This window comes from Chroicocephalus ridibundus, chromosome 3 (assembly GCF_963924245.1).
Source record: "Chroicocephalus ridibundus chromosome 3, bChrRid1.1, whole genome shotgun sequence".
NCBI lineage: Eukaryota > Metazoa > Chordata > Aves > Charadriiformes > Laridae > Chroicocephalus > Chroicocephalus ridibundus.
This window is the reverse complement of record NC_086286.1, coordinates 121,031,495-121,051,958: the sequence shown is the minus strand read 5'-3', so window position 1 is coordinate 121,051,958 and position 20,464 is coordinate 121,031,495. Positions and strand designations below refer to the sequence as shown.

General features: G+C 36.9%; 1 protein-coding gene across 2 annotated transcripts in view; it reads left to right on the top strand.

Annotated features, from left to right (window-relative positions):
- ATAD2B (ATPase family AAA domain containing 2B) overlaps positions 1 to 20,464 on the top strand; it is an 82,505-nt gene that overhangs the window by 10,414 nt on the left and 51,627 nt on the right. For both annotated transcript variants that reach the window (XM_063330560.1, XM_063330559.1), the window contains exons 2-12: positions 5,443 to 5,597; positions 7,997 to 8,043; positions 9,082 to 9,235; positions 11,463 to 11,565; positions 12,128 to 12,236; positions 13,541 to 13,657; positions 15,109 to 15,184; positions 16,961 to 17,059; positions 18,244 to 18,355; positions 19,107 to 19,222; positions 20,003 to 20,177. In XM_063330560.1, coding sequence (XP_063186630.1) covers positions 5,443 to 5,597; positions 7,997 to 8,043; positions 9,082 to 9,235; positions 11,463 to 11,565; positions 12,128 to 12,236; positions 13,541 to 13,657; positions 15,109 to 15,184; positions 16,961 to 17,059; positions 18,244 to 18,355; positions 19,107 to 19,222; positions 20,003 to 20,177 — 1,263 coding nt within the window. The remainder of the gene's footprint in view (positions 1 to 5,442; positions 5,598 to 7,996; positions 8,044 to 9,081; positions 9,236 to 11,462; positions 11,566 to 12,127; positions 12,237 to 13,540; positions 13,658 to 15,108; positions 15,185 to 16,960; positions 17,060 to 18,243; positions 18,356 to 19,106; positions 19,223 to 20,002; positions 20,178 to 20,464) is intronic.

The window sequence follows — 20,464 nt, the reverse complement described above, 5'->3', positions numbered from 1 at the left end:
AAAAACATAGATGCTGAGGGGCTGAAAACACTAGGTTGAAAAGTCTCACGTCTGACTTGAGGAGTTGTATGAGCAATGCTGACTTTCTGGGTGGGGCAGAGGGTTAGTCAGAAGAAGGGTGTGACCCACAAGATGTATGGCAAGGAGAGCAAGTTTGACCACGGTGGAAAACTCCGATGTTCACGTCTGCATACCTGTGCTTTAATACAGCTGAACCTGTGGCAAACCAGACGGAGTCTTTTTCAGAAAATTGCAAGGTGTGGTTGTGTGTGGTTTGGATGTTATTGCATCCCGTACTCAAAAACTCAATGAACTTGCGTTCACATACTTGGAGATGACAGTGATAGACATGGTTTGTACTCGTCCTGCATTACCAAGGCAGTTCATTATCTTGGGCTGTTCAGACCAGCAGTGTAGTGAGGAGTTCTCTGGGTATTTTCTTGGCCAGGAGATTCAACTTACTTAAGAAAACAGAAAAAACAACCCCCTACCTCTCCACTTCAATATGCTAGAAGTAGTCTTCGTATTTCAACTTGAAAATGAACCAGCTATCATGCTTTAGCTAGCTGGTCGCTGTGATATACATGAAGGCAAGCCCTTGTTGGTGAGGTCTCCCTTGGTACGCGTGTCCTTCGGTCATGCTGAAAGACTGTATTGGTGTAGTCACTTTTTTTTCGAAGAGGGTCGATTGAGAAGGAAAAAGTAAATTTTATTCATTGATTTCTTCTAGTTTGTGTTCTTTCAAAACTTAAGGACTTGTCTCTAAATGTTATAAATAAAGCTCTGTTCGTATCAAATTACTGGTTTGAAATTTAGGGATGGATATGGAAGAGACTACAGGTAATATTGTATGTCAGTGTTTTTGTAGATTTTTCATGAACGTATGTATTATAATAAACATTTTTTCCATCTTTCTCCTTTGCAGCTATATTTGTTTTATGCCTTTATTTACTTATTAATTTTGGACTTTGTTTTTAAATTTATTGCCACCATCATTCAACTGCTTTCAGTGAAGGTGTGTTACTAGAGTTTGCCTCACTACCTCTGCAAGACTCTTGCTGTTGACTCTTAGCTCACCAGCTAATTTGCAGTATTCATTCCGCTGTCACATTCCATTTTACTCTTGAATTCAAAGATAATGAAGACTTATGTTTTGCCAGGATGGTATCCTGTTAACTCCAGTTATTTCCTTACTCGTTATTCATGAGAGTGCTTTCCATGAGAAGCTGTGCTGGGTTCTGGTTGTTCTGGATCACAGCTGGACTTTGGTGGGTCTCTCATTTCTGTTAGATCAAAGCAGTTGTGCTAAATTTTGTTTACTTTGTACTTCCTGACAGTACGTAAACTCGTATTTTGATTCTTCTGTGCTTGCTTTTTCTTTGTGGCTTTGGTATGCTTTCAGGCAGCTTCTGACATGATTTAGATTTTATTAACTCGTATTCTCTGCGTTCTCTCAGCATGTGAGTGTGTTTGCTTCAGTGCCAGTGTTCCATTAGAAGCTTTGAGTTCAGTGAATGGTTCCTACTTCTGCAATTGCATTATTAATTTCTTAATTTTTAAGTTTGGTGCTTGTATCATACATTTCTCTTTCTAGTCCCAGAACATTTTCATTATGTGTACTGTTAAGTAATAAGTTTCTGGGGTGAAACTGAGGTCCTATTTTTAATCATTAAAGGTATGAATGCTTTGAGACCCAGTTACTTGAGGGAGCAAGTTGAGTGCAGTGGAATTATTAGACCTCTTGCTGTAAATGGGAGGAAGCAGTGGATAGACTGCTCTCTGTAAAGGCTTCTCAAATTCAAATTAATTTCTTTTCTTGTTCTAGCATATCCCAGTTTGGCTAATCTCTTGAGTGTAATGAAAGCTCCATCTCCATATTTCACTGTAGGTAGGTGAAAGTTCTGGATGGCAGTCTAGGTGTGACTGGATTCCTTAGAGCTGGAATTTTTAAGATTGTCTGTTAACTGGAAAATGGAGCTTGGGTTCTTATTAGTGTATTTAAAATGCCAGTGATTTCTCACTGGGGTAGCTTTATCACTACTTCATGGTAAAACATTTTGAATGTTAATGCATCTTCTACAGCAGGTGTCCTAACTTAAGTTAGTGTTTGGACTCGACTGTCTTAAAATTTAGACTTGCTGTGTACTTGCTAAGTTAATGTGTAGACAAATGAGGCTTAACTGAAAATAATATCTTAAAGAATAACCAAAATTCATTGCCTCTGAGAAGTAAACCCCTTCATTGCTAGTCTAGTTCCTTAGGCAACGGCACTGATGTGATCCCATTGACGGCTAGCCTGCCCTTCTAGTTTTTGGAGCTATTGGCCAGGCTCTGTTCGTTTGATAGTATTAGAGATCTCAAAGACACCCAGCTTTTATAAATTTTGTGAATATTGGTAACTCAGTAGCAGAGGGACACTTGAAGTAGCAGATTTTGTCTCCAGGTTAATTGCTGATATTTCGTTTTACCTGCCAGCTGACCACTTGGCATGCACATAGCTCAGAAGTAACTACATTGCTGTATTGCTTTTGGCCAATAAATAGACAGGATAAATGAGGAATAGTAGTGAATTTTGAGACTGGGAACCAGAGGCAGGGAACTGGAGGAAATGCAGAGAAAAGCGGTCATGTACGACATGGGAAGAGTTACGATTTTTGCATGAGAAGGGGTAAGAGATGGAATATGGGAACCTGTGCATTACTAATTTCACTGCTCGCAAAATACCTTTAATGTTAGCCCTCATAAAGCTTGGTTACATGTTTGTTTCTCTTTCTTAGCCTCATTTTCTCTGTCTCGCCTAGCCGGTTTAAAACTGGTTCTGTGGCTTACCTTGAAACTCTGCTTCTATCCTGCACAGAGCAGCTCTTGTAGTTTCAGTAACTAGTTCCTAAAATTGACTTAGCAATGATGTCTTTCTCGAAGTCCACAAATAAACTTGTGGCTTATTAAAGCAAAAAGTACATACACAGATGCTTACAGTATTCACAAGTGAATATGTACACTATTACAATTTTGTGAAAAGTTGGTATTTTGTAGTTGAAGAGCGTTACGGAAAACAGCTGGGTGGCTGCACATGTATTTTACAGTGCAATGCAAGGTGCAGGTGGTTTGTATTTAGGAACGGTGGCAGTTACCTCTGCTACCACTTTCACTAAGTCCTAGTTTTAGATCCCAATTCTTCTTCATCTGATTTAAAGTTTTAATTATGATTTTCTGGTGTAGGTATTATTTTGAGTTACTTTGATGTACTTCCTGGAAAAGTGAAATAACAAGGAAGAAAGAAGTTTGGGCTTTTTTTGTTGGTTTTTTTGTTTGTTTGTTTTTTATTTTATACTGGGGTTAAGTAAGTCCTAAGATTGAATCTTAATATAGACCAGCTTCTTTCCCTGGAGTTACTGTGACAGGCTAAAAATGAGATGTGAACATGGCTGGATAGCATTTAATACTAGTTTTTTAGTCTTTTTTAGTATTTTTTAGTATTATCAAAAATATTTGCAAGTATTTATAGCATAAATAAAAATCGTGTCTTTGCCAAGTACTTGGCATCTTAGAGAATCATGCCTGACGTACCTGTGGGATTTGAGAGTTCCCACATACTTCTACATGTTTGGGGTTTTTTTTTTTTTCCCTTTTCTTTTCTCGTCCTTCTTAGTTCTAGTGACACACTGATTTCGTGGAGCAGGGAGATGTTTTTGTGAGATTCTTGTCTTTACCTGCAATATACTGTATGCTTACCCAGGGAAGTGGTTGAGTCACCATCCCTGGAGGTATTTAAAAGACGGGTAGACGTGGTGCTGAGGGACATGGTCTAGTGGTGGACTTGGCAGTGTTGGGTTTATGGTTGGACTTGATGATCTTAAAGGTCTTTTCCAACCTAAACGATTCTGTGGTATTCAGTCAATAAATACTATATCATAGGGAATAATGTATTTATTATTTTATTAGTAGTATTATAAGTATTTAATATTAGTTAATATTTGTTAAAGATATATATCGTGGGCCAGCCTGTTTTACTCACAGCTTTCTGTTCCTGCAGACAGTGGTTCCGTCTTCACGTCATGTTTTTTTTTTCTTGCATTTTCTTTTGTACTTGGCTGAACCCTCAGTGAAATGATTCAGCTCACTAACCAGGTAGGAACCTAGTCTAACAGATGGAAAGTGAACTTTTGAAGCTTTAGCGAGCTGATTTGGTTTAGGGGTGGGTCAGAGAAACATCAGAAGAAGATCAAAGGAGGTTGGAGTGGTGCTGGGTGGCCAGGCAAGGGAGTGCATGGACCAGTCCCCCGTTCAGTGGTGCTGGGCTGTGCTGTGCTGTTGAACTGCACCTGTATATTTGGATTTCTTTAGGCTTTGCCACTTTCTAAATACTGTGCTGGGATAGTCTGTCTCTCTTAAGAAAAAAAGACTTTTTAAATTCTATTTAGTACATGAGACATCATGATGTTGAATTATCTGGCCTACAAATCAGATTGTTGTTGTTAATAAGCTTGATGAACAAATGGGGCTTCCGTGATCATCTTCTTGCATATAAGTCAAATCATCTTTTGTTCTTAGTCTAAGTTCTTACTGATGATTTCTGGACCTTAATATTTCTAAATTGGCTACTCTGTTGTTGCAAGGGAGGTTATTTATAATCAAGACTGTTTCCATGAGCTAAAATTTGTGGTTTCTAGAATCTTGATTTTTTTAAATTGTTTTTGGAGTTCACCTTAACAGCAGCAGATCCTCCAAAGTCTGTTGTCTGTCCACGTCTTACGTACAGCTCTGAAGTAATCCCTTGCTGCTATATTTGAGTTCCTATCTATGTTACCTCTGATAAGTGCAGCAGAAAAATTCCCTCCGGTAGTGTTAGGTGCTTCGTAAAGGTGTTAAGATTAATGTTGTTGGTGTGTGTAATGCTGTTAATGAACACATTAGACAAAAAGTGCTGTAAAAGTATGAAGTCAGTTACTCCTAGCTGTGTGTTTGGCAGTCTAAAGAGGAGAACAAGGTATTGCAAAACTCTTACAAGAGGGAAGAGCATAACGTGGCTGTTTAAGCATTTTAAAGACAAAGATAACGTCAGTAGAATAAATTCATGCTGTGTTTCCAAGCATCCTTGTTTTCCTCGGTCCTTTTTCCTCTCTTTATTTGCACTGTTAGTTCTTTTGCAGATAGGTGAGAGTAGCAGTATCACGTGTGATATACAAAATACAGTGGGTTAGAGAACTAGAATGCTTGTTCAGAAATAAATGTAAAATATTATACAAAAGTTCAACATTTAAAATTAAATATTTTCATAGTTTCCAGTAGTGTTTTCAGAATAATAATTTCTAATATTTTGTACAAGCGGTTTACGGCGAGTTTGGTAGAGACTTCCCTTTTGCTAAGTTTCCTCTTTTTCAGTAAGGATATATACAAATGAGCCAATTAAGTATGGTCTGCTGCTTTTTTTCTTTTCAGAAAGATGAAGGTAGTGATGCTAGTTTGAGTGATAGCCACATATCTCCTCCCGCCAAACGTACCTCAAAACATGCTGATCCTGTGTGCAAAGACAAATCAAAATCACGCAGTACTGGGCAGCGAGAGGAATGGAGCATCTCAGCTGGACAGTCCAGGTAACTTGGTGCCAAGAGAAAGATCAAGTCTTACCAGTTTTTCCTGTGTTGTTAACTCGCTTACGCTATTTCTGCAGTGAGCTGCAGCTCATGCTTAAGAGTGTATTTTTGAAGTGTGTTATTTTCATACAATTTTCTTTTAGTTTAAGACTCCAGGAACGTGGGTTACATCAGTCCTCTCATCTCTGTGTTTCCTTTCTATGCAAATTTGTGCAAAACTGGAAAGTAATTTTATTCGAGATGCAATCTGAATTCTAGATTCTTGATACATCCAAATTTAGTGACTTAATTGGTATTTTTAGGTACTCAAGCTATAAGGAGACGTGACATTTTAATTAGGAAATCAGCATTATCATCTTGAAGGAATGGATAACGGTCGAGTTTCTTCCCATTGTTGTTTTCAGCCTCTCTTCCCTGATTGGTTATAAGGACTCAAGTAAATTACTGTCTTATTAAATATAGCCTCAATCCTACCACTTTTTTATAACTCGAAAGAGAAGTAATTTGTTTTATTTTATAACTCTGATGAATAATATTTTACACAGTGTTCTTGTGTTCAAAAGGTTCTTCGCATGGTTACCAGTAATTATGAGACATTGTAGACAGTATGTTCCAGGGACATGAACTTTCAGTTAGTACTGATTCTTTTGTAGATACTTATTTCATATTTATGTACAAATCAAAATCATTCTTGCAACGCTTTGTATGTAAGAATGACTGTAATTCATGACTGGACTGTCGTCCGCTAGGATGAAGTGTATTTAAAAAGTATGTAAATCTTAAAATAGATCTCTCTTTTGTTTGGTTTTCTCTTTTAAAACAGAATGAATAAACTATAGCACATTAAGCACCATAGCCATCCGGGAATGTATTGAAACTCATGCACCTTCTGTTTCTTTTGTTTACAAGTGTAGCCTTGTACTGTACCTATTAGAAATGCTAAGAGGTAAAAAAAATATTTAATATGGCTGGGAGAATTTAGATCACTGTGTCAAATGAAATTTGGCCAGGATACTGAAACTCATGTTGTTACTCATGTAGAACCCACTGTGACATGTCTTTGCATCTTGAGGTTTTTTTGCTGTTTTCTGCCAAAATCCACATTGCTGGGCCTAATAGTGATCTTGAGTTGTTAAGAGTTTTCCCAAAAGTTTTCTTGCTTAACCATTATTATAATCGAATTTCGCTTCTTCAGTTGTAGTTTCTAAAATACTTAGAATATCTGACCAGAAAAATGTTATTGGAAAGTTGGATGTGGACATGATTTTTGTAAATGTGGTTTTCTATGATGCTATCCAATCCTTGCAAAAATCCTTTGGTTATCTTTGTTTTGTAAGGATTCGTTATACGTTTGTTAGGAAAATTAGAGCAAAGCCCACATCTTCTGTGGCTCTGAATTGAACTCTGTGTTGAACTTTCGGCCGCGTCCAAGCCGAGATTGCATTTGGTATTGTTAAGATTTCCCCTCCTTTTTCTCTTTCTCATCAAATACGTTTTAGTTATCTAGTTTGAGAACAAGGAGTTTCTTCCTATCCAGTACTGGTGTGCAGAATACACACTTCACTTGTCTGTAAAGTACTTGGTGTTTCTGAGGGTGGAAGAGAGATAAAAAAAATATTTTTTTTTCCTTTTGCCTGATTTATTTCACTTTTTTGCATAGCAATGTTAACAAATTACTTCTAACAGTCTGCCAGTGGTTGTAGAGTTTTCATTCATTTGTACTCTACTCTGAATTATCCTTTAGTAAAATCATGTCTAATAAATAAGAATATTTTCAGTTTCTTAAAGGTATTAAGGAACAATTGCTTACGCAATAAAATTGCAGAAAACTGCAAAGATATGTTTTTGTCTTAGACTGTGAAGTAGTAGGAGTTAATTTTCCTCAAAGTTAATCTAAAAAGAAATTAAAAATATCGTATTGATAGAGAAAATGAAAATATTTTTTACTGATGTTAAGTACACGCAGCATAAATTAATCCCATTCACTTGAGTTGGTAATTTTGTTAAATTCTTTTCCTATGAGTACAAAACAGCTTTTTATCCTTCTACTTTTTTATCCAAAGCGTTTGAATAATTGCCTTTGAAGAGCTGGATCAAGATCCTGTTCTGAAACTTAAGGGGAGAGTTACTAGTAGGAGACGGCATGAGGGAGCGTTGGAGGGATCAATAAGAGATGTTTAGATAATTGGGGGGATTCTTGTAATTGGTATTTGGCACTTTTGTCCTCGTTCCAATGTTGGGCATGAAGCAGACCCTTCGGAGGTGACGTGTCACAAAGGTTTTGAAGTCAGAGTGTACCATGTAACGTTCTATGTTTAAAGTTCTATTTTCACTGTGTAACTTTTGCTTGGCTAGGGAGCGTTAAGATTATTTGTGTGTCTAATATCATTGTTTCCTAGGTTAACTTCTCAGCCTGGTGCTACACTACCAAATGGACGTAGCTTATGTAAGTGTATTACAGCGGCTCTTTTGTATCTACTTTTACACTTAACAATTTTATGTCAGTGATTTTCGGTTGCATATATTTTTAATAATTTTACTGATTACTCTGACCATTTTGAACAGAAAAATTACTGTTTTGGCTCAGTTTTCTTCTATCAACATCTTGGATGCTCTCTGTGCACGTGGGGAACATTCTTAGATGAAAGTCCATTTCTCTTCTCAATTCAGACCTCTTGGCCATGATCTTGATATTTTCCTTAATTCCTAAATTTACTGTTACGAACTAATTATAGCCTTCCTCTCCCAGCTGGTCTCTTTAATTTACTTACTCTTTGCTCATCTAAAATTTGGCCTTCTATGGTTCTTAACATTACTTAACTCTACTGTTGCTTTAGAGAGACCTGCCTTGTCTGCAGCTCCTGCTATTTTGAACAATTTTCCTATATTCTTGGACCTTACATACTTGCCATCTCATCGCATATTTCAGCTAAAACCACTTTGTCTTTCGTATCCCTTTTTCGTCAGTTCTGTCTCATTTAGTTCTATGTTGACTCTCTGTAAGTGTTAATCCATTAAGCATATTTGGTGTTTTTAGTATTTATTGTGGTGCCTAAGGAACAATCAGCAGTGGGAATCTCTTCTTGTTTGGTACTGTACAGAGTAGCTGATATAAATTTGCTTGTAAAATCAATATGTTACATCTGACCTTTCGATACTGTATTTGAAAGACTAAGAATTGAAACTGTGGGACAAGCGTGCATTTTAGTATTGGTGTTAACTTAAAAAATATTGGATATTTGAATGCCAAATTTTCATCATAAAATAAGATTATATAATGAAACAAGCTCGAGTCTGAAGAAATAGCTTGTAAAACAACTTTGATAAGAATTTAAAACATATATTTCTTTAGTGAATGTAAGGGTGTTCATCGTGTGCTCCATAACTTTTGGTTTATTGTCCTTGCTAAGTATTCTCTTACTAATTCTTGTTTGTGAAAATGTTGTTTCCTGCATTTTGAAGTAGTAATACAAATTTCTCTTAGCTCTCAAAAGCCATCCCCTTCGAGGGGAAAAAAAGGGAGATGGGGACCATGCTTGCATAAACGGAGATATAGAAGTCAGAAAAAGTTGTCGGTCCAGGAAAAACAGATTTGAGACTTTGAATCAGAGTTTATTGTTTGATCAGCTAGTAAACAGGTATGTGGGGGTACTTCAGTCGAATTCACAAAGCATCTTAATGATTTTTTTAAAAAGCTTAGAAAACCCTGTTTTCCAGTGCCATCTGTGTGTTTTACTGTGGGAATGTATTAGCGTTGAAGCAAGCTAGACTGTGGTGTGAGTTACAGGCTGGGTCCTGTGCTGTAACCGCCTGTTATCCATGCTGTAAACGCAAAGCAACCTAACAGACTTCCAACGTGGAGTAAGCTCCTCCGTGTTTACACCTGGATAAACCTGTGTATGTTGGTGGTTATTGCAGAGTGGCTGACATGCTGTAAATCCACACTCTAGTTTGTTTCTTAGTAACCCGTTTACGTAGTGATACCCTAAACGTGATGCAGATTGGTGATTAGTGACTTGGAAGCTTTCTAGATTTTGCTTGTATGATTTTGATCATAAAATATCAAAAGTTTGTAGCTTGCTTTTCTTTTTTTTTTTTTTTTTTCTTTTTAACCATTTGTTAGTAATTCACGTAGGGTGGGTGTCACTTTTTTGCATTTACTGTGCAGACAAAGTAGGTCAGAGAGAGAGGCACGGTCTGGTCTGAGCACAGGAATGGGAGCCAGAAATGCTTTTCTTGAAATACTATTTCTGCGTGGCCCTGGGCAGGTCACTTAATATGTCTCACTTTTCCCACCTGTAAAATGGGTTTTAATAGTTACATCTGTGAGAGACTGCTTGCTCTAGTGCTTGGAAAATTATTTAAACATAAGCATTTAATTGCCAAGTCTGATATTTATTGTTAAATGTATTCTATTGAATCGTTTATTAATTTAATTTTCAATTTACTCAGTAACTACTTGGTATCAGTTTACAAATAATTATATTGAGTTACATTTATTTTTCTAGTTGCAGTTGAATCTCCCTCTCCTCATCAACAATAGGAAAAAGTCTACCATGAAGATTGTAATTTGATAAGATCATGGTACTGAAGTCTATATATGAACTTATACTGATAACAGTGTGTCCCATAATCATTGGAAGTTTTTTAAGAGCAGGTTAGACAAATGTCTGTCAGGAATGATTTTAGCTGTTGTGTAGTTTGTTCTTGCCTGGCAGAGTAGGTGGACTTTTGCAGGTCCCCTCCAACCCTATTTTCTTTGATAGCAAAATATAGCATGATTTTACTTGGAGTGGTTATATCACACATCACAGATATTTTATAAAAATTGATTAAAATTGAGAGGGGCGCTCGTAATGAAATCTTGACTTTATTGACTTCTGTCACCAGAACTTCCACTGACTTCTTTCCAGGCAGGATTTCACCCTTTAGATTTACTTTTAAACAGCTTGAAAGAAAGAAAGTGAAAGTTTCTGCCTTCTTACAATTATTATACAATTATAGTAGGATTCCAGTTGGAATCTACCATAATCGCAATGGAGAGCAGTAACTTGGTGTTCAGGACAGGTGGCCAAATAATTGACTTGGCCTGGCTAATACTCTGTTGTTTTCTGCCTTAGCAGTGAAGCATCTTGGCCAAGATTGTTATTGATATACCACCATTGTATTGACAGCTGTTTACAAATACTTTAGATAACGAAAACATAGACTAATTAAATAGTAGATGAGAAATGGTAGAGTAGTGAGGTCAAATAATGGATGGTGAAATTGTAGGTGTTACAGATTTAACATTTGAAAAAAAAATAATCCTTTGTGTATTACCGTCTTTCTGAGGCCAGGGTCAGAAGCTGTAAAGCTTATGGGGTGGAGGCATTAATTGCTTTCCCAATATTATAGTTATGTAGGTTCAAAGGTTTGCTTTCTTATTCTGCAAACGTAATCTTATCTGACACCTAATCTAACATCTAAGCAATTACAACTTTATTAGCTACTATTTACACTGAGCAAAAAAGGTTTTTTTAAAATTTTTTTTAAAATGCTGCAGCCTAATTTGAACCCCAAATTTCAATAGCATCAGTATTTCTTCTTTTGCATGCTCCTTAGTTCATATTCCGTAGGTTCATCTTTCAGTTTCCTTTATTGTGGTTGGTTCTGTAGTTAATTGATAGATTCAAGTAGCCATCCTAAAATGTTCAGATTTTAATTCATTTGTATATGCAGTTGACTTGTAGACTCTGGAATAGCCATAACAGACCATAGAATTAGATATGTTAAGTTGTTGGATGCTATGTAAAAAGTTCTGCATGTCTACTCTTTCAATACTGATTTTTTTTTTTTTTGTGTTAAATGTCACATGTATTTTAGTACTGCTGAAGCTGTCCTACAGGAAATGGATAATATTAACATCAGGAGAAACAGACGGTCTGGGGAAGTAGAACGGCTACGGATGTGGACAGATACAGAATTTGTAAGTGCAGAGTGTCTCAGGTCTTGGATAAAAGTAATATCAAGGGGGAACATGTTTGTTTTTGCAATCTCCATACATTTGTCTGTAGCTGTGTCAAAAGGCTTCAGATCCTGTCCAGTGGGTAACATTAAGAAATGTGGTAAATTCAAACTCAGAACAAAATTCACGGATTTGTACTAAATCATGTTTTCTTTATTGATGAATTGGCTGCCGTACTCTCATGACATGCTGCGGTGGTTCTCCTTCGGTTTGAAGCACACTCTGGTAGTCTGAAAACAGGACCAGGGACTGTTACCTGCTTTGTTCCCTAAAATAGCTTGATACTGATGTTAACTATGTATTAGATGGACTAGGTACTGTCAGAGACTTACTTTACCACATATTAAATGAGACTGCCTTTGTAGTCTACCTGCGGATGGAAAAAAACTCGTTGGAAGGCTTGTAGTCTACCTGTTGGAGAACGACGTGGGGGCTGAAGTGGGGTATTACTGAACTGTGGGCTAACACTGTGAGTGACATGGGCTGACAGTACTGATGGGAGTGTGTGTGAATTTTATTCCAGGAAAACATGGATATGTATTCTCGAGTGAAAAGAAGAAGGAAATCACTGAGGAGAAATAGCTATGGGATTCAGAACCATCATGAAGTGTCCACAGAAGGGGAAGAAGAAGGTATGGGTTGTAAAGAATTGTAAGGGTTTGTCTGAAATACTTATAAAACAAAGCTCTTACCAACATAAGATAGCACTATATTGCACTACAGAAAGTAGTTTGGTTTTGGATTTGATTTTGGATTAAATAGACCAATTAACAAGACTATTGCAAATAAGTACACATTGAAGGATGCCTTCTCTTCAGAAGGAGGAGAAGTTTTAGGGATCTCTTGTTTTCTTTAAGTGAAAGCAAGTTTATCTGAAACTAGCAGACCAAAGCCTGGTTTCTAAATGTTTGTATACTATGTTCCCTTGCTCCTGTTTTCCATAACACTAAGTAATTGGAGCTTTCCTTATATTCTCTGTAACAATCCTTTGGTGGAAGCCAGGATGGGATGCATGTTAGATGCATGTTGTAACTGAGTCGCTATTTCTCATATGCTAGGTGGCAGTTACCAGAAGGAATGTGTGATAGTCAGTTGTGCATCCTTCCTCTGGGGAAGGTACTAATTAAAGTCTCTGTGTCTTATCCATCCACTGAATTTTAGAAGGCTTATACCTGTATTTGAAATTCTACCTTCTTTTCAAAATTTGGATGAAACTGTCCAGTGGGTTCAAAAATTATTGAGAAAGAAGGGGTTATGGCTAACTTTGATGGCATGATCGACAGCATGCTTGGCTTCCTTGAGAAATCAGACTCAAACTTCAGGGATCCATCCAGGGTTCAGTGTAGTGTGTCTTGATTTTGAACTGAAACTGCTGTAAGAGGTATGGTCTGTCCCAGTTCATAAGAATGCAGGCTTAATTCTGAGATCCATGGATGGAAATTCTGATCCTTTTAATAGATGGACCTAGGTGGTACCTTTATACAGAGTGTTCATTTGCTTTGTGCAAAAATGATATTGTGAATTGTAAAGTTGTATTTATTGTCATACTTTGTCAAGTATTTGATTTTCTGAGGCTTCTATGGGAAAAGAGAAGAAAGGCATTATTCTTAATTTGAAGGATAATTATTGAAGGAAAAAGATACTTTAAAAGTGGTATTTGAAGTACTTTACAACTAAATTTGACTGCATTTATTTTTCTTTCTGTTGCTTTTCCAGAAACACCTTTTCCAGAACCACTTCTAGTGGGAAACTAGAAGGAAGTTTAACAATATGCTGTAGATCTATCTTGGTCTTCAAATTTCTAGTGATTTGCCAATTAGTGTAAATTAATAAGAAGGGAATAATTCTCAATGTCTGTTCAAATGTTAATTTTTAGGATGAAGATAGCTCTGGCATCAAGTATAAATGTTCTGAAAATATTTTTTTCCCCCGACAGAGTCTCAGGAAGAAGATGGAGATATAGAAGTAGAAGAAGCCGAGGGAGAAGAAAATGATCGGCCGTATAATCTCAGACAGAGAAAAACTGTTGAAAGATACCAGGCCCCTCCAATAGGTGAGGAACTAGGCAGTGCCCATGCAGTTCTGCTCTACTGACCTGCAAGAATACCATGGGTGTGGGAAGGGAAAAGTTGGTTGACTACTCCTCATCCCTGTCAGAGTTCCCAGGCAGCACTCGGTGACTTCCATCTTGCTTCTGCTTCTGTTCACCATGTGAATAGGGCTGTTGAGACACAATCTATCAATTTGTCAGTGGTAGTGGTGTTGCTAGTGCGTGCTGCCTCATTGAGCTTTGCAAGTACTGCCATGTGTTGGGCTCAGGGTTGCAGGTGGACGGGGTTTAGGTCAAGAAATAGTTAACAGAAGCTGAATTCAGAAAGCAATCTAATAAATTAGGTAGTTCCATATAAAAAATAGGTACCGCTTCTCTTCTTGAGTGGTAAGCCTAATTCATAACTGTAATTCATAAATTGCGTAGCAGCTGTTACCACATTTTGCCTAGATGAGAAATGTAGACTGTAGAGTGAGAAATGTAGACTATTTCAGTTGAAAGGGACCTACAGTGCTCATCTCACCCATCTGCCTGACCACCTCAGGGCTGACCAAAAGTTAAAGCATGTTGTTAAGGGTGTTGCCCAAATGCCTCTTAAACACTGACAGGCTTGAGGCATCGACCACCTCTCCAGGAAGCCTGTTCAGTGTTTCACCACCCGCTTGGTAAAGAAATGCTTCCAGATGTCCAGTCTGAACCTCCCCTGATGCAGCTTTGAACCATCCCCTTGTGTCCTGTCACTGGATCCCAGGGCGAAGAGCTCAGCACCTCCCTCTCCACGTCTCCTCCTCAGGAAGCTGGAGAGAGCCATGAGGTCACCCCTCAGACTCCTTTTCTCCAAACTAGACAAACCCAGAGTCCTCAGCTGCTCCTCACAGAACATGCCGTCAGGGATCCATACAGGATTCAGCGTAGTGTCTCTTAACTTTGAACCTTTTAATCCTTCTGTTTAAAGTAATGTATTCTGTGCGCATTTGGTTTAGGTTACAGCAGTGCATGCAGTGTGTTGCATCTTAAGGCAGCTTGGAAATTAAGACCGTGATAGAGAAATGCTGTGATTTATTTGTTAAGAGAAATTTCAAGACATCCCACGTTAGCAGCTCTGAAGAGGTTTCTGTAGGGAGGTTCATGTCCTGCAAATAAACTAAAAATGCTAGTGCCCTGGATGAATTACATTCTGTGCCGTGATAGCCATAGCTGTGTAATTTGAGGAGGCTGAGGATGGAATTGTGAATTCCCATGACTGTATCAAGCCAAGTATGGTGATAGTGAAATAAAGCATAAAGGGTTTGACTTTCCTCCGCCCCCCCAGTTCTTTTCTTAATTTGAGCTTTCAGAGAAACTAGTGATAACATTATTGGTAAGGCAGTAATCTAGCATCTTTGTGCTGCATTTAAATTAGTTTATTATTCTTTTGTAATTGATGTTACAAACCTGTACCTTCTCTTACTCAGTGCCAGCTCATCAAAAAAAGAGGGAAAACACACTGTTTGATATTCACAGATCTCCTGCAAGAAGAAGCCATATCAGGTAAATGTCAGTCTTTTGGTACGCAGTTGTTTGCTTTCCCTCAGTACGTTTCTGTTAGCTTTTAATTTGCAAAACATTCTTTAGTGAGTTGTACAGTTCATTCACACGTATGTGACAGTCTTGAATTGTATCTTAAGTTCAGATCCTGATCAGCATACAAAGATGACTTTCATAGCTCCTCATAATACCAGAAGAAGCTTTGTGATAAACAGACCGGAAAGAGAATTGCACGTTGCACGCCATAGCTTTTTCTGTAACGGCGTATATTTAGTGTTTAAATCCAAAGCAGCAGTTTAACAAAATATCCCCTTTCTAGTCTACAAAAATAAACACATCAGGGTAATGTTTTTTGTTTTCTTCCAGTTCAAATTTCATCAAGTAATATTAACAATTTAATAAAATATTTACCAAGCAGCATTTTTGACTCTTTTGTGTCAAAAAAGTCTGGAATACACCAAGTTGTCTTGGAAACTGTCAATAGGCTTTATTTAACAAAATAGATGAGATCAGAGCTTAATACATTTTTTAAAAAATAAACTTACTCAAAACTTCAAAAAGATGAACCTGTCCATGAACAGAATCCCAGTAAATGAATGCTAGTCTTAGCTGAAACTCTTGTCTTATTGCTCAATTTAATGGCATAGGGAAAATATGAAAAGTAATTAAAATAATAGCAGAATCTTACAATTCCACAAGTTTCTTTGTAATATAAATAAAAACATTTAATTTTGGAGAGCTGGTTTTAAAGTGCGTAAGACATTTTGTTGGGTAATCTCAGGACTTGTACTTGCTAGTAAGATGTAAAGAGTGTGAAAGCATCCCCTCAGTCCTAGCATGCTCGTTGCTCCACTCTCTTTTTTTCCTTTCTTGACAGGACACTGTCATAATATTTTTTCCTAATGGCATGATATTCTCTTTGATATGGTTTTAAATGTATCTAATTTTTGGTCATCAAACAGTAAAACTGATTGACTATGTTATCCTTTGGCAAAAAACGGCCAGCCAGTGGATTATCATGTTCATACAAAAGATGCAGCTCACTATATTCGCTAAAAATACATGAATTCTTACTAGAAGCCAACTTTTTCGTGCAAAAAAGGGCCGACTTTTTTTAAACTTATACCAAACTAAACACCTTTTTTTTACAGAAGATGTAATGTACTTTTCTCTATTTCTGGAATACTCAGTTTTCTGAAATACTGTCATACTAAAATAAGTCATGCTAAGTCGTGCAGGCTTTGAGTAGTACTTAGATTCAGATCAGATTTTAAAATACTGTACAGATATTTTGTAAAGCTATTTTGCTGTTCAGAATTAATGTCCTCATAAAAAGAGACTATATGCTTTAGGAAGTAGGGAATTTTTTCAAAGAATATTTAAAGGGAAGCATGAATTTGAGGAAGGAGATCATGATTATTCTGTTGTGTTGGAGGTGGCTGAAGTGGTTGGAAGCTTTCCTGAGCTGTCTGATGGACTTCAGCAGCTTATTGATTGACTACTCAGTCATACTTGCTGAGGTAACGTGGACAGGACGACATATCTTATGGGCATCTACTGTTTTACTAATGTTCATGTTGAAATCGGATACCCCTGTGACAGTAAAAGATGTTCCCCTCCCAGATTATTTTGATACTTAATAAAACCAGAATTCGCATGCATCTTAGGCCTGAACAGTACTGTATTTGCTGTCTCGATTTTATTTTTATAAAAGAATCAAAACATGCTGTTCTACTACGAAAAGGACTGAGTTTTATGTTTATTTTACCACTTCAATAGGAGAAAGAAGCATGCCATTCACAGCAGTGATACAACCTCTTCAGATGAAGAACGTTTTGAAAGAAGAAAATCTAAAAGCATGGCCAGAGCAAGAAATAGGTATGAAAAGATCCTTGGTCTTTGGGAAGGTTTGATTTTTATTATTCAGGAGAAAACAAGCAGAACTATTCTATAATGTTCTGTCAGTTCTGCAGACCTTTTTGATTCCATCTGTGATTGCCTGCAGACACAGTGTAAGAAGATTGCTGGTTGTATATTAACATGGATTTTGAAGTCTTATGAGTAGATAATTAACAATAGTGGTAAAAGGATGTAAAGATAAGAATATCTGATTCCGTTGGATTATAAAACAAACAACTCCTGTCAAAATGGAATTTTATTCTTGGTGTTACTTGGTCCCAGTTAGTTCAGTTGTACTCCTAATACTAGCTCTTAGTCTTCTCTCTTCCTGTTGTGCAATAATACGTGCATTCTGCACACCCAGCACATACTTTTTTGACCTTACATTTATTCACCAGTTACCTGAAAGTGGAAGATCTAGAAGGTGTATCAGTAAATTTACTTTCTGCCACAGAAACATTGTTTGGAAAACGGAACAGAAAAAAAAGTGTTTCCTCCTCTTTCTTCTTCCGTCTCTTCCTGTCTGCCACACCATTCCTTTTCCCAAACTGGTGAATTCCAAAGTTGTACAACTACCAAAAGTGTAGTTCCAAGTGTAACCTGTATCTCACTGGTACCTTTCTTCCTCCTTTTAACTGTGTATTTGACCTGACATAATATCTGTGTAGGGGCTTAAAGCTTCTTTGTAGACATTAAGAAGCTGGAACAAGTGGATGTGAGTTATGGCTGATCTGCAAGAAATATTTTTATTTCCTTTCTTTGGACTCTAATGAGCTATTTTTTTTTTAAAATTGTTTTCCTTGTACTGTTAATCCTGTTCTTACCATACTGAAGGTATGCAGATCATCGCTGCCAGTGGAGAGTGTCCTTTTATTTTGGTCAATGTTGTTTCTTCTGTGTTTAATCAAAATAGTCAGTCCAGCCTAGTTCTCCGGATTGGAATATCTGTATGGAAGCATAAAATTATCTTTACATTTAAGGAACTTCCGGATATACAAGAACAGTTCCCCCAATAAAAAGGTTTGTTTTGATTACCGTATCAATCCAGGAAGGTTGTCTCTTTAGACATTAGAAGGCTTTTAATCTCTTGGTTCTTCCCATTCCAGCAGAATGATCAAAACAGAGCAATATTTATTTGGTGGGTTTTTTTTGTTGTTGAACAGGTGCCTGCCTTTAAACTTTAGAGCAGAAGACTTAGCTAGTGGAATCCTGCGAGAACGTGTGAAAGTTGGGGCAAGTTTGGCTGATGTTGACCCTATGATTGTTGATAAATCGGTAGGTTTTGTTAAAACGTTTTATTCTCCTTCCTCCAATGTTGCATAACCAGAATTCACCACAGCCTCTCATTTAGAGTTGAAGTAAATTCATAATAAGCTCACTGATCTTTTTTGATTTTTTTTTTTTTTCAAAGCTGTTGTCTGTTTATTCCTTTGGGCTACAAAGCACTTCCTTTTAGCCTGTAGGTAATCAACAGGCTGCATACATGCCGTAGCAGACCAGCATATCAATTGCTCAACTGTATTTCTTTGTTCATAGTCAGTTGGCGATTACTTGTAGTAGTAGAAACTGGGATAAACTGAGCAGCGCAGAAAACACGAGTATTGACCACCTGGGTTGGTTAACTCAGTGCTAGCCATGTGCTTATGCACGATGGCTACCATGCACAGTAGCTTATGGTTGTGTGTTGTGCAGAAGCTGCTGAATTCTTATTAGAGCTGAACCATTGTCTAGAAATACATTGACTATAGTCATGTTATGCTGTACCTGAGCTTAAAAATGCTCTCAGGCTGGATCTCTGTAGATGTCCAGGCGTCCCTGTCAGAGTTATCTTGCGAACCAGGTAAACCTCATGTGGGCAACCAAGAGTTGACTTTCTCAACTTTTTCTACACTTTCAAAATTCAGGAAACTCATGTTGATAAATGCAGCGTTGTTTGTAATTTGTTTTCGAATATGTTACAAAATAAGCAAAGGTACTGTTGTGGAAAGCTGTTACAATATATGCTTCGGTTTTCTTTTTTTCTAAGGTGCGTTTTGATAGTATAGGGGGATTGAGCCATCACATCCTTGCGCTTAAGGAAATGGTAGTGTTTCCTCTTCTCTATCCAGAAATATTTGAAAAATTCAAAATTCAGCCACCAAGGTAGGTGTATTTACTCTTATTATTCTATTTTATTTTATTAATCTCTGAAGAATGCTTCACTTGAAAACACATAGGAGATTCATTCTTTCCCTGAAGTGTTTACAGTTCAAATAGACTTACATGTATGCTACCCCACTTGTCTATTAGAATGTAATAAGTGGGATAAAGAGTTACAAAAATCTAGTTTATTTTTCTTATGGTAGGAAAGTAAAAAATTTGGTTAAAGAAAGAATTCTCAAGTGTTTTATTTAGTAGTACCTTGCCTTTTTTCCCATTATGTTCTCAAGTACTTTAGTAAATCAGGCTAAATGCTGATGTTTGTTTTATAGAAGTAATCTCACTAGTGTTATATTATGTTTTTAATATTTATTAATCAGGCATTTTGGTGCGTGATTTAAATGGGTACACATAATCTAAGTAAATCGAAAATTTGGGGATATTTTGTCATTTAAAGGAAGTACATCTCTTCAAAGAAGTAGCAAACACTGATTCAAGTATTACCTAAGATTTAATATTTGAGGGGGTATTTAACTAGTGTAAAACAATCCTTTAGAAGCTTAATATGCCTTTGATTAATGTTCTCTACAAAGCAACAATTTATATATTTGAAAGCATAAAACAAACTTAGCTTTTATGACGTCATGTTGAATACACTACATAATAATACTCGAACTTAAGTCTTTCTTCTCCAGGCTCCCTGTCTTCGTTATAAAATTTGACTTGGAGTTTTTCAGGAGACATAAAATAAGTTTGTGACTGTGTTGATCCATTTATCTTCAGGGGCTGTTTATTCTATGGTCCTCCTGGAACAGGTAAAACCTTGGTAGCTAGAGCTCTAGCTAACGAATGCAGTCAAGGAGACAAAAAGGTGGCTTTCTTTATGAGGAAAGGAGCAGACTGTCTCAGTAAGTGGGTTGGTGAATCTGAACGTCAGCTTCGACTCCTTTTTGATCAGGTTAGAAGAAAATATATATTTTTCTTATACTTTTATCTATATGTTGTTTTTTTGTGTTTTAGGCAGCCAACGTTATTTGCAATTGAAACTAAATAACTGTAAATTTTCATAGATTGGGCAGGATTTGTCAACGTTATATATTTAGATGAAGAAAAAGCGTAATGCTGTCAACAGTTTTTTCTGGCTCTTAAAACTGAGAGGAAGAAGTCACTTGACTTGTCTGTTAACGAGGCAGACAAAGTAGTTTGGATGAAAATTGGAAAAAAAATATAAATCAGTGACTTAGA